The sequence below is a fragment of the Strongylocentrotus purpuratus genome, unplaced genomic scaffold, assembly GCF_000002235.5.
Source record: "Strongylocentrotus purpuratus isolate Spur 01 unplaced genomic scaffold, Spur_5.0 spur5_scaffold_5, whole genome shotgun sequence".
In the NCBI taxonomy this organism is placed as follows: Eukaryota; Metazoa; Echinodermata; class Echinoidea; order Camarodonta; family Strongylocentrotidae; genus Strongylocentrotus; species Strongylocentrotus purpuratus.
In genome coordinates this window covers 37,174,788-37,189,354 of record NW_022145611.1, presented here as the reverse complement: position 1 = coordinate 37,189,354, position 14,567 = coordinate 37,174,788, and the positions used below count along the sequence as shown (strand labels likewise).

General features: G+C 35.5%; 1 protein-coding gene across 15 annotated transcripts in view; it reads right to left on the bottom strand.

Annotated features, from left to right (window-relative positions):
- The window catches only part of LOC105446921 (kinesin light chain), a 65,075-nt gene that overhangs the window by 30,242 nt on the left and 20,266 nt on the right, over positions 1–14,567 (bottom strand). For all 15 annotated transcript variants that reach the window (XM_030999430.1, XM_030999432.1, XM_030999434.1 and 12 more), the window contains exons 3-9: positions 11,959–12,189; positions 8,884–8,953; positions 7,437–7,671; positions 6,576–6,663; positions 4,334–4,435; positions 1,555–1,638; positions 846–1,088 (exon numbers count right to left, since the gene is read on the bottom strand). In XM_030999430.1, the coding sequence (XP_030855290.1) occupies positions 846–1,088; positions 1,555–1,638; positions 4,334–4,435; positions 6,576–6,663; positions 7,437–7,671; positions 8,884–8,953; positions 11,959–12,189 (1,053 nt within the window). The remainder of the gene's footprint in view (positions 1–845; positions 1,089–1,554; positions 1,639–4,333; positions 4,436–6,575; positions 6,664–7,436; positions 7,672–8,883; positions 8,954–11,958; positions 12,190–14,567) is intronic.

Sequence of the window (14,567 nt, the reverse complement as noted above, 5' to 3'; positions counted from 1 at the left end):
ATTTCTTTCATAATGAAATGAAGGATATATACAATCATCAAGGTTTATTCATGCAGTTAGTATATTTGTGAATACAGATAGGTATACAACGTTCATGCTTATAGTATGGGATGGCAGAAAAAGGGGAGGGGAGAATAGTTCAGTCTTTGATTGAATATGAACATGTATATTTCAGATGTCAATAGTACAACATTGTATTTCTTTTATGAATACAACTCATCATTGTATTACAGTTCACAATAAATATGCTTCTAGGATTATCTAGTCAGAAATTAATTTGACATTTGCCTTCCCGAAGCATACACATTTTGAAGTACTTTGGCTGACAGAAAAATGTGTTGATTTGATTAAATTCTGATTTCAAATCAGTGCAGTGCACTTTTTTAACTTGATCTTTAAAATATTTGTCACATCCTGTGTTTTCTCACCAATAGGTCTTCCCTAGTATTGCAATCTTTATTAAACCCTTTTGTTTTAGTTATGTTATATTTTTGTAAGATAGATAGATAAATAATTTTATGAAAGACCGACTATAAATGATCCCTTTTTACTCACAACTTTATGATCATATACAAACAGTTAGTAAGACGGGGTATGTTGTCCAATCACCATTGTACACTACATGCTTGTAAATAGTTCATGCTAACAAACAACAACAACACATGATAACACAACTATATAGAGCTATACATAGTAAGTGAATACATAGCAAGCGTAGGGGAGGAGGTGAAGAATCAAATATGCATGATAATTTGGCTAGCTTGTTAAGGTATGCATACAGGGGAAGGAGGAGAGGATTAAGATATATTTCATGATTTGGCTGGCTTGGGTTTTCGTTTCTTCACCTTTTCTTCCCTCTCCTCAGCCTGCATCCAGATAGGTTTGTTGTCCTTGTCATCAGCGCTTAGACCAAACTCCCTCTCGTGGGCCCTGGTTAGGACCTGCTTGTAGAGGGTCTCTGCAGCCTTGTACTTGCCCTGCTTGAGGTAGGCTGCAGCAAGGTTGTTCTTTGTCTTAGCTACGTTAGGATCATCGGGACCAAGCTTCTTCTCATAGATTTCTAGTGCTCGCTGGTAGTACCACTCAACCTGATGTATGAAAAAAGGGAGGAAGGGTACAAAGAAAGCAAAATGGAGAGAAGAAAAAGTTGAATTAGAAAGTGATGGTCACATATTACATATTTTCTTTTAAATATGGAGTGAACTTGTAAAACACTTGCTTCGAATATAGCACCTTGTCTTGTACAATGGCATGATCATGTTCTGTACTATATAATGATGAAATTAAAGAGGCATATAAATATCTCATTGATCTACATTGAGAAGAGATTCTCAACTTTATTTTCAAGCACACAATCCTGTCACCAGATTCCTTTCCTTAATCTAAACTAGTAGATATTTGTCTTTGGTTTCACTAAATTACAAAACTAGACCTTCTTTAGAATTTCAATATTGAATCATCATAATGGTTGTACATAGCATCTTGGGACATAGAGAGTGCAAATACTATTTCTAATCTGTTCCAAGAAAAGAAGCTCAAAAGTATTTATCATACCTCTTCATATTTTCCTTGATTTTGGCAGAGTAGAGCCAGATTATTTAGTTGCTTAGCTACATCAGGATGATCTTTCCCAAGAACCTGTATGGCAAATGAAAACATGGTTAAAAAAATAGTGTTAACTTCATATTGATTGATAAGATAAGTACCTGCATGCACCTAGCAGCTAGGCCCTTGTTTCCATAATTAGTTTATGATCTTATCAAGTCATCTCCAGACAATTTAATTAATTCAAAAAATGATGAGAGGATGCAATGTTAAAACCCAACAGGTGAATTCTGAAAAAAAAAATATTAATTTTAGAAAGTGTGACATCATGTTGTTATGTTGTCATCGTTACTGGGTGTAATTAAATTAGCACCGACTGAGTCATCGTAATCAAAATGGCAGCTATGTGTGAAAGTGTCCGACTCCATGTGAACAGTGTGAATTGTCTGAACCAGTGACCTTGACGATGTGTGAATGTGACGTCAACACTACTCATGTTTGCTCCTACTCACATGGCACATACACTAATGGAAATGCACAATGCATCAGTCAATTACTTTCTTCTTGTAGGTAGCTCTAACGACAGCTCCAAATATGCATACCAGAAATAGAATGGTACACTGCAACTCAAGTTCATTGTTTGTATATGAAGACTCTCCTAGAGCCCCATCATTCCATCCTTCATCATTGTCTTGTACAGATTAAAATTAAAATCTACTAATCTTAATACAGGGATGCCCAAAAATATCTCAAATACTGTATTTAGGGTCGAACAAAGTTCAAAAGCAGAATATAATTTACAGAGTTGGTATTGATCTCATCAAGATTAAAATACTATAAGGAGCAATAAAAATGGCATAAAATGTCACATAAACAATTAATTTACTTTAAAAGAGTAGCAATTTCAATGTTGTATTAGACAAAATGAGATTATACAGAACAAAAAAATACATTAACTTTCCCTCAAGCAATTTGCCTTTAATAATCCCTACATCCTACTATCTTATTTTTCTGAGAATTCATTATCAGAATTACACAGATATGCCAGACTGGCAATTGTACTGTAATGGCCATGAAATTCTAAATGGCAAAAAAATATATATATATATATACGATTATTGCATTTAGGCCAACATATCTAATTTTGTTATGATATTTTCTCTTATTCTATTATGGTAAAATATTTTAGGTTTAAGTTTTTATTTATCTATTCACAGTTAAAAAGCCTGCCATCAGCTACAAGCTGCTCTTCAACGAGGACATGATAGGTGGTCTACATTGCAAAACTGTTAAACTCAGTAGCTATGCAGACTGCACTGTCCATTATCATTAATATGATTTATTATCAACTATAGGAAATTAGTACATTCACTAGCTCTCTCTCTCTCTCTCTCTCTCTCTCTCTCTCTTTCACTCATCATCATGCTCTCTCTCTTTCTCTCTTTCTCTCTCTCTCTCTCTAACTCACTGTCTCTCTTGCCCTACCTCGCTCTCTTTCTATCTCTCTCTCTCTTTCTCTCTCTCTCTCTCTCGTATGTCTCTCTACCTCAACAGTTATCCCTGCGTAATACCACTTAGTACTATCAAGGTTACTGTGTAATAAACAATGCATTTCTCTAGCCTCTAAAATTTAATTATATGATAAAAGCCACATAGTGCTGACATTTCTATTGGCAACGAGGTAAATAAATATCATCATTCATGGAAGAGAGGGGAGGAGTGATATATGATAGCACAATTAGACAAGGTGATTAGCTGGAAGCTTAGCTGTCAGACTGTATAGGTGGGTATGTTTCAAAATGAATTGCTCATCAATAATTCAGTCTACTGTTACTAGAACACAAAAATCCAGTGAAAAGGGGCACACTTTAACTACACAAATTAGTCAGGTTGCAATAGTATACACAGGAAGTGCTGACCCACTACCCTTTCTTTTTCTTTGAATTACTTCAAATACCTTGAAAGATCAAATGTATACATTAGTATGTAATTAGCATAAAGAGACCAATATACATGCAATCAATCTGAGGTTCAAATAGTTATAATGTTGATTTGTAAATGTTTTTGTTTTAATATAATAGAAGAAGAAATGAATAATGTTGAAAAATATATGAAATGAAACTGATTATCCCTTACATGATAGAGATTTAGTTCTTATAAAATTATTAAAACGTGCTCCAATTAGCATTAGCAGGAAATCTGATTACTTATCTCCAAGTAAATAGAACATGGAAGTACTACATGCAGTGCTCTGCAAACATATTAAAAGTAATATCTAAATATAGACTACAAGTGTAAGCTTGTACATAAGACTTGAACATGACTAAATTGTTAAAACAGGAAACACAAGATAAAGGTGTTCAAGATTAAGTTGAGTTCTGGTCATGTGATTACAGTGTGAAAGAAGCGGTGTGGAAGCCATTTGGAAAAGTTCGTTATGGAGAATTGGGGGTATATTGAGAGGTTTTGGAATCATCGAAATGACAAGAACTTGACTCTGTCTTGCTGACAGACTTTACATGCACTGCACACGGAAATGTACATTATGGGACTACACATACATGAGGTGTGAAAGTTTGGTCCAAAATTTTCAGCTATTTTGTATCATACTTTGAAAATGAGGGCAGTTAAATAACTCATTTCTTCTGAGATAATCTTACAAACTGACATAAACAGAATAAAAAAAGGCTAACCATTTTATTTTTCACATTGACCAGGACCCATCCTTCCCTTTAAAGTTGTTAAAAGAAATATGTTGATGTGATGTAGATTAGAAGAATGATCTCACCTTTTCCCTGATCTCCAGGGCTCTCTTACATAAAGGTTCTGCTTCCTTGTACTTGCCTCTCTTACCATACAACACTGCTAGGTTATTCAATGTGGCTGCAACCTGAAGTAAAACAGAAAACAGACAAAATATGTTGTTAAGAGTAACATCCCTTAGTACAGTACTAAGTACATGTAACATATCAGTAACAAGAAGAACTGTACACACATAGAGAGAACCACCATCACTAAAATACCTTTCAGATAGACATAATTTGGTTATAACCCAATCTCCCTTCTGAAATAATCCCTAATGAATTAAGGGATTGTATTATGACATCATGTAGGCACTCTTTTTTCACATGCCTGTTACTATTTCAAAGAACAAATAATTTCACATTTCAAAGAATGTCAAATTTCAAAAATTAAAAGTAGATGTATTTAGCATACGATATGCTATATTTCAAATCTGTATGGAGTAAGACATGTATAGGATCTTGAAAACAGTGCTTCTGACAAAGCACCATGATTCATAACTAAAAACAATATAATTTTCGCCCTTAGGTATTTGAACTGATTGTTCAACCTTATACTAGTACATGTATGTGATTCAAAGCACAACAGTTAACCCTACATGCATCTACATGTATACTGTTTCAATTTTTATATGTAGTAAATAAGATCTGCAATCACATCAAGACTAACTGCTTTTGAAATGAGCACAGCTCCTAATAATTACTTCCACACCCGTGTCCACCATCTGTTGGAAGGCGGTGCACATAAAATGTCCAAACACCTACAAATCTTACATCTTTGTTTACATCTATTCACAAACTAATGTACATAGGCATTGAGTAAATGAAGAAACAAGACTCATAAATTAATGAATTCAAAGTATACCTTAGTGATAACAAACCAGCACTTAAATGTACATGTGCCATCAATCTTATCTACCTCTACATAAACAAGTCCCACATGACAAGTGTGGAAGAAGCTCTCTTTATCATGCCAACTGTCAAATTTAGAGAGGGGATATCAATTTTTGTTTAACTTTTCATCTTCATTCTTAATGAATGAATTTGAAATGTCATATATACTCTGGATGTGTATTTTTCAACTAAAAATTTTATAGAAGAATCTTGGGAAGATATATCCCATGATAAATAAGCTACATGTATATCTAATATGAAGTGTATTATACCAAGTTTTGATCAAACTGTTTTATTAAAGACTCAGTCACAAATGCCATTACGAACTGCTATGAATGCCGTATGAACGATTTTCAGACCATGAAAATTTGGGAAAACCATGGAAAAACAGGGAGATTCGTACGGACGCATCGTTCATACGGATCTTTGTGACCGTAGCTTAAGTCAAGCGATTCAGTGTTTTTGGGGTTATCATGAGTCAGAGTAAAGGTGGATTTCATGAAGTGCTTACTCACAATGTATTAAAGTAGGTGAATAATTTAAATACAAAAATTTAAATATGTATACATATCAATCACATACGTATTACAGATAAAGTATTAATATAGGTAGAATCAAATCAATACATCATGATCATCCCCAAACATTCACCAGCATAAAAATGTAAAAAAAAATACATAACAAATGAATAAAATATACCATTTGAGAGTGTGGGAGTACACATCACACTAATGTAAGAAATAATCCCTGTCCCCGATTATACTCTAATGGGCCTTCTCACATTCAGATATTAATAATGCAACACAATTCAATAAATCAATTGAACCATGACCAACTGAGGGAAACAGAAAGCAATTTGTGTAGATGGCGATATACAGCCCACATGATGTGCATATTGCTACATATGTAGATACTAAAGCTATTGGTGCACTGGATATCTTTATGACTTTAACCTTTCAAATGCATTGATGGAAAGTGCTTTAAAGCTCTTCTCCCCCTCTCCCACCATGAAATTGCTGCTATTTATCATATTGTAGTTAGGAATCCATATTTGTTATTTCCATTAACTACATCACTGATATTTTGGGATTAACTCACATCTTATCTGACTTTTCTTCCTCACACTAAGAGACTCATGCATCATCACTGACAACAGACAAAAACTACCATCACTGCCATCAGCAGAATATCCAAATAACACTGTCAGCATGAACATCATTATCATCGTCATATCATATATCATGTCACACCACTTAATCTCCATATTCCATACCAGTCGTATATATATGAGATTAGAGAGTGTCTGTGATGTTTACATGATGAAGTGCTACTTACTGCAGGATGATCTGGTCCTAGCGTCTTTTCCCTGATAGCAAGAGCATCATGTAGCAGGTTACCAGCCTCTTTGTATTTGTTTTGATCCCTGAATAATTAAAAAAAGATATAATTTTTGGTTGTTCAGGATCACAAGACCAACAAAAACTCATGCGAATAAGATACACATGTAAGTGGATTCAGAATGTCTTTGGTTATCCAGGCATTTCTCACTTGTAATTTGATTTAGCACGCTTTCATCATACACGTATATATAAAATAACTCACAAAATGAGAGAATTGCCACATCCTACTATAATTGGTCAGGGGCATTACAAATTCTCTTGTTTAATGTGATATATGTAAAGACACCTAGGGGGGGGGGGGGTGTTTCATAAAGCTGCTCGTAGAGTTACGCACGACTTTACGAACAGCTTGTATATGAAGTGCCAGATAGGATGCCCAAAGATTTTTCTGATATTCCAATAACCTCGATTAAATTATGGCAAAAAATATACTTTGCATTAAAAATGTTTGTTATGATAAGAATGTTAATCTACATCTGCACAGTTCAGCTTAATAAATAATAAACAATAATGATTGAGCACCCCATTTGGCTTTTCATATACAAGTCGTTTGTAAAGTCATGCGTAACTTTACGAACAGCTTTATGAAACACCCCCCAGGGCCAATCTTAGGCAAATCCACTCTCCCATACGAAAAACAATATCCATGAAAACAGATTTACATTTTCTCCATCTGTTAACCATATTGATGCTTTACATCATGCTTATGAAAGTTTGAATCTGTATCAAAGAATGATCATCAAGCAAAGAAATATACGATACTGGGAATGACAAATAGCCTGATGTATAAACTGACCTGTATACGAGGGCAAGAATGTTGAGCATTGTTGCTACATCTGGATGATCATGACCTGATGTCTTCTCCAGATCTTCTAAAGCCTGTTTACAGAGTGGTACAGCCACCTCATAGCGACTCTGTGAGGCGTACTGTATAACCAGGTTGTGTAGAGTACGTAGACGGGCAGGGATCTCATAACCTCCTGCTGCTGCTGATACTGAACCACTACCTGTCTGGGGCTGGGGATAGCTCTCTGCAAGCATAGGAGATGAGGCAGATTAATAATCCAGAATTAATATGATGCATTGACACATTCCATATGCCTTCCATGTATCACATAAATCATCTACATGTATACAATACTTTTTGGCTAGTACCATCTAAATTTTAATCAGTTTACCTTTTCATACTTAAACTACTCCATAAAATTTAGTTAGAACTGTCCATTGGTTATAAAAATTACTAAGTTGGCACAGATATTTCGCATTTTAATTCCAATGGTAAGTTTATACTTCTAGATTCCATGTTCAAAAAGACAAGCTTGGTTGAAATCAATTTGCTAATTCAGTCACATCGATAACCATTAAACAGACGGTTTTCAGAGACATATACATCAAAACACACAGGAAAAATGGTTTCAGCATCTGGACCTATTCCTTAGACAAATCTGTTTGTGCCACCTACAGTACATGCATGCACTGTTTTTTTTAGTGAAGTCATTACATCAAGAAATGATTTGTTAATAGACTCTCCCTCAGGCTCATTCAATATTCATGGCTCTCCACGATGACATCCATTTCTCATGTAAGATTACACATACCATGACAAGCAGATTGACGACGTTCCCTTCTCACACACCTGATCTGCTCACATTACTATCATAATCTGTTCACATTACTAAGATAATTTTGTTGATGTTTCTGTAATCTATACCTGGTGCAGAGCACATGTTCCACAAAGACGTGCATATATTTATTAAACCTAGAACAAGGCTGAAAACATTAATACATAACGCTTGTAGATTTTTTACCAAAGTAGTAATACGTCATTTAGATTGGAACCAGTTGACAGTGGGAAAGTTACTAGAACGATCCAGTATGAAGCTCCTATCATGTGCTAGAATACCTTTAGAGGCACTATCCCTATGGTGATCGTGATGTATGATCTCTTTCTAGGAAACCAAGGTCTGCGCCTCTGAGGATACTATCCATTTTACACGCAGCACACAAACCAATGGCAGCGAGAAGGTTACTGGAGAGAACATTCTAATCATATGCTAGTCTACCTTTTGAGGTACCACCTCTCTGAGGATAGTGACATACGACCATCGCTTTCTAGGAAATCACGGTTTGAGGATACTAGCCCTACTGATATCAATGCACAAACCACCGAGAGTGAAAAGGTGACTCTAGAGACTACAGACAGTGGGGAAGTCAATAGAGAGATGATTGCATGGCATTCTTACCGTCTGCTTGACCACCATCATCATCTTCTGGGAAACCAAGATCTAAGGGATCTGATGATGATGCCTCCTCCTATATATAAGAAAATAAAAAAATCATGACAGAGATATCAATTATAGCTTTGAAATGAAACAAGTTACTGGAAAAATAATGCCATAATCAACTAAATAAGTACAAACAATGTAGTACATGAAAAAGAGATTGTGTATTTCAAATCATATCTATCCTTTTTCAGTGTGGTTGACAAGATATTACATTGATATGACTGACTTTAAACATGACCTGGTGTTACATAAATTATTCATGGGAAATTCCATGTGATGTGTAACCACATGTCCTTTATCTATTTATTTGATTTGATTTGATTTGATTTATTGGTTTCTGCATCTTTTTTCTTCTTTTTTCATCATACATTTTCATGAACATAATATGGTTTGATATAATATTTTAAGTGTATATAATTTTATACAGATAATGAACGAATTTAAACAAATATATTGAATGCATAATTAACATACATTTTCTTTTTAAACTAAAACATTATATGACTATTGAATAATAGTTCTTTCTGGTACCATCACAATTCAATACTCCATGCTATATCAAGAACATTCTTGAAGCACATTGTAGGGAAATATAATCTGTATTTACTAATTATCCTAAATCCATTTTGTTATCAACCTTTTCTTCTTTTTCAATAACAATATATTTATCTCTGCATGCAAGTAGCCATTATCCATAGATGTCCAGTAGTTCAGGGGGTAAGAAACCGAGAGGGATTGAGGGCAGCATGAGAATTAAGTAAGTGAAAGTGTAAACGTGTGTACACATGTAATGCCAGACCCGTGCAAACATAGGTTTCATCAAAACTTGGATGGCAGGATAAATATCTCGCGGAAGATCAATGTTTGTACGTGACCAACCAGAAAATGGAGATATTATCCTCCGTATGTACGGGAGACACAATGGACAGAGAGGGGGTCTTAAGGTTCAGCACTTCCTCCATTTTAAAAACTATTTTATAATGAAAGACCTAAGACTTAATTTGATGGGCTACCTTTAAAGCCTTGCAAATTATACGAGATTTGTATAAATGGAATGATAAAAAGTTATATTTAATATTAATGATTCTATGTCTTTTGTAAATACAAACATTACTTTACTTTTATGATAGCAATCTATGTTTTTTTTTTACTTCAAATAATTATTCAGAGGCTATGCAAAATGTCAAACATGTCAGCATGAATGAGACAGAAAACAGATAATTTGATGGATACATCATCAGCGATGTCTCCATTAAGATTTAATTTAGTCCAAGTCCTTGAATACAATTGGAGTGGTCTCACATAATCTCTTAATGAAATCACATGCTTGTAAAAAAATCTTGCCCAGATTTAAGAATCTTGTAAATAATGATGGGGGAGCCCTGAACAGAAAATTAAAGTATAATTCTGATTAAAAATATAAGCATTTTGAAAATGAAGTTTGCTTTTATATTCTTACAAGAAAATGGGGGGAAAGGGAGAAAGTATTGGCAATGGTATTTGCTAAGGGAAACATTGCTGTCATATTCACTTCACTTTCCTATCAATGTTGCAACAACAGTCTAAAGGATAAACTTCCTGTAATGTCATTTCGCAATCTTTCATGTCCCGAATGGTATTGGTCCATGACATTTCAACATTGTTCACTTTCAAGCGTCTGCAGGTTGACATTTAGATCCTCTATTCCCTCTCCCTATGGCCAGGTGATCCTATTCCATACTATGCATTATTCCAATATCTCAAGCAAGGCCATTACTGATGTACACAATAATTACATGAATACTGATAGCTAATTTTTTCATGGAATTTCAATTTCATACCATTTGCATTTGCTTCACCATGAAATGATTGGGATATAAACATGCTCTCCATGAAAAATTGCAGACTTTATTTCTCAGTTGAGACGTAAGAGCTTGTTCCGTTACCCAAACCTTGATGTAGAAGTTGTAATGTAATATGCATGTTTATTTTAACTTGACTTGTTGTCTTGCATGAGATTTAGAAGATACATGAAGGAAAATTACATTGCTGTAGACAAAACGAAATTGTTTGTATTTCGCCATGCTTTAAAAATATCCTCATCCTACATGTATATGAAAGAAGATTCTTGAATTATTCATGATTACACCTGACTTTCTCCAAACCCTGCAAACAAAAATATAAGCACAGGGGTATTTATAGAGAATTCTCTATTTTTACTGAAAGGCTCATGGATCACGGATACATGTAACAGTGAATAGTTTCTCAGTATGGCTTGTTGCATTTCTTTCTTACAATGTTAAGCTTTTGGATAAATAGAGAAACCCAGGTCAGCTAGACAGGTAAATACAATACTATCACTGAATCAGGCACTAATTGTATTTGCTTAACTTTTCAAGCTTGTACATGGAGCTAATAACCTCGGTATGGAGCAGCAACCAGGCCGTTCGCAATGTTGTTAAACTTAATGAAGCTTTATTACTCTCAGTCTGATACCCCACTCACACCTGAGACCGACTGCAGACCGACAACAGACCGGACAAATATTTACATTGCCTCCAATGGTCAGGGATCTGTCGGTCGGGAGTTGGTGTGGAGTCGGTTTGGTGGTGTGACTGAGGTTTCCCCATTCAGTGACGACTGTTATGCAGAAACTCATTTTTTACAACCTTATCAAATGCATGAGTTGGATGTTGATTTCAACCAAACATACCCTCATTATGCTCCAATTTCAAAGAATATTTTATGTTTCAATGTAATATGTTGTGAAATATGTCTTCCAGGGTTTAATTTGTGAAGTCCTGTTCAATTGTTTTTTAAAGCAACTAACCTTGACCTATTTTGTAATTCCCTTTGTTTTCGCACAATAAAGGTGATATCGCAGGTGATAGCATTTTCTAACCCTGTGTTTAGAATGCATATGAAATTATCATCTCAAAGACTTGAAGGTTTATTACCAGCAATCACTTTTTGTTATACTATAAGATATATATTTTCATCCATCCCTTCCTGAGTTCCATAATGTAACAATAAGGAGACAAAAACTGAACTTACATCTGGTGTGCGATCTTCATCATACTTCTTGATGGAGTTCATATACTCCAGGTGCTTGTATTTGACCTCTAGGTCAGCTAGATTCTGCTCACTGGTCTGTAGTTTCTGTTGGGTGGCAGCCAGCTCATCTCTCAACCAGGTATTCTCCTGGACTAACCTTCGAACCTGAGCTCGTAGCTTCTGCTTCTCGGCCTCCACCATGTTGAGATGGTGACCCAATGCCATCATTACCTACAGGAAAGCAGAAAACAATGGAGGGAACAGCATGAAGGAAACGCGCACTTAAAGGAAAAGATAGCACAATCAGTTTTACCATTAAATCCAATGTATAATATTGATGTGCACCAACATTTTCATCAGACATCATTGGCTTTACAAGATAAATAGTAAGACACTAGCAACAGTATGGTGCTGTGAAGTTGTTGGTTCTCTCTCCCCCCCCCCCCCCCCCCTGCCCCCTTCTCTCTCTTCAAGTGGAATATAAAATGTATGAGAGGTCAAAATGATTCATATGCAACTTGCATACAGTTACGTTTAAATTCATTTTAAATGATGAAAAGGATTTGAAAACATCGCATATACATGAATATACCTTTTTTGATGCAAGTAAAAATAATATGAGACTATGTATCTAACATGATTCATTTTAAGTTCCTAAATTGTCACTTACAAGTACATGTATGATAGAGATTATCTCCCTTCATCCATTTTCTTCCTCCATCTTTTTCACAATCCCTTTCTCTTACTCATTTCCTCCCACCTCACCACTGCCCTCTCTCTCCCTCTCTCTCTCTCTTGCTCTCTTTTTCTCTTCATCTCTCTCCATCCCCTCCTCTCTCCTACATGTAGCCTCTATTCCTCTTCCTCCCTCCATAACACTTGTGTAAATGGCAAATTCCTTTTCTTATAAATGCAAACACAGAAATAAGAAAGGCAAGCTCTGTGGACATGTTATTTATCCTCTCCAATGCCTCCGGTTTTGCCGACTTCGTCCCATACATTGTTGTATAGCCTGAAACTGGAGGAGACCCAGAGGCGATAATAGTAGAGTAGAGAAGTACTATGCTTCATGATGATGTGAATAATTAACCTCATTCATGGAAAGAACAAAAAAAAAGAAAATCTGAAGGAGCAAGATTGTAGTGGTGGTTCAGGTTATTCTTAGCATGCCTTGGAGTATGCTTGGCAAGCATTTGTTCAGCCTGATCTCCTCTAACTTACAGACCGGCTCACTTCTCTCATGTCAATCATCACACATTGTCATACAAGCCTCTTGATTTCCAGTTACCATTGCATATTCATCAAATTATTTGACCAGATAATTGTTTGATAATAAATCTGAATGAATATGCAAAGCTGTTCCCCATAGTATTTTCCTTTTTTTAATCATTCCATATCAGTCTTTAGGAGGAATAGAGCAAGAATCCTTTTTTACATTGATCCCTGATCATATATTTATGAAGTAGGATCATAATTGTATTTCCATAATTAGCAGGATAGACATATCATATTTAATCCTTACATAGTTCGGCAGCAGACCGGGCAAACATTTTGTATGTTACAGATATGAATTCTGTTATAGTAGTTAAAAGAGTTTCATTCCATAAATTATGCATAAAGTTAACTCCTACCCCTACGTCTGAGAGATCTACCGGTAATGAAATCAAACCACTGGCCATGGCACAAAGCAGCTCACATTCAATAGACTCTCAATTTACATGAAAATAATAATGAAAAATATTATAAAGAGATAGTTAACTCTTGACCAATACCAAAGCCAATAGACAGTTTCAGCATGTCTTTTCTTCAATTTCCCCGGGGGGCATGAGGCCATTAAAGCTCATTAATGATGAGCTTATTCCTATGACATTCACACGTACTGTATCACTCTCATCTTAGGTACTAAGCATCTTCAGATATTTGCTCAAATTAGATTTTTGCACCCAGCTAGCCTACATGTAGCATCCATCCATGGGCTCAGGAAGACTTTAATGACAAAAGAGATCTGGTGACATTCAGTCCCATGCAGTTTACTCAATAGAGACAGTGAAGTTGCGGTAGGATATGAGAGGACAGAGAGGGGGAGGGGAAGAATGCAAAGCAAATAGCAGAAAATGAGGAAAGGAAAGAGCTACTGTAGATGAAAAGCAGAACATGAGGAAAGGAAAGAGCTACTGTAGATGAAAAGCAGAACATGAGAAAAGGAAAGAGCTACTGTAGATGAAAAGCAGAAAATGAGGAAAGGAAAGAGCTACTGTAGATGAAAAGCAGGACATGAGGAAAGGAAAGAGCTACTGTAGATGAAAAGCAGAAAATGAGGAAAGGAAAGAGCTACTGTAGATGAAAAGCAGGACATGAGGAAAGGAAAGAGCTACTGTAGATGAAAAGCAGAAAATGAGGAAAGGAAAGAGCTACTGTAGATGAAAAGCAGAAAATGAGGAAAGGAAAGAGCTACTGTAGATGAAAAGCAGAAAATGAGGAAAGGAAAGAGCTACTGTAGATGAAAAGCAGAAAATGAGGAAAGGAAAGAGCTACTGTAGATGAAAAGCAGAACATGAGGAAAGGAAAGAGCTACTGTAGATGAAAAGCAGAAAATGAGGAAAGGAAAG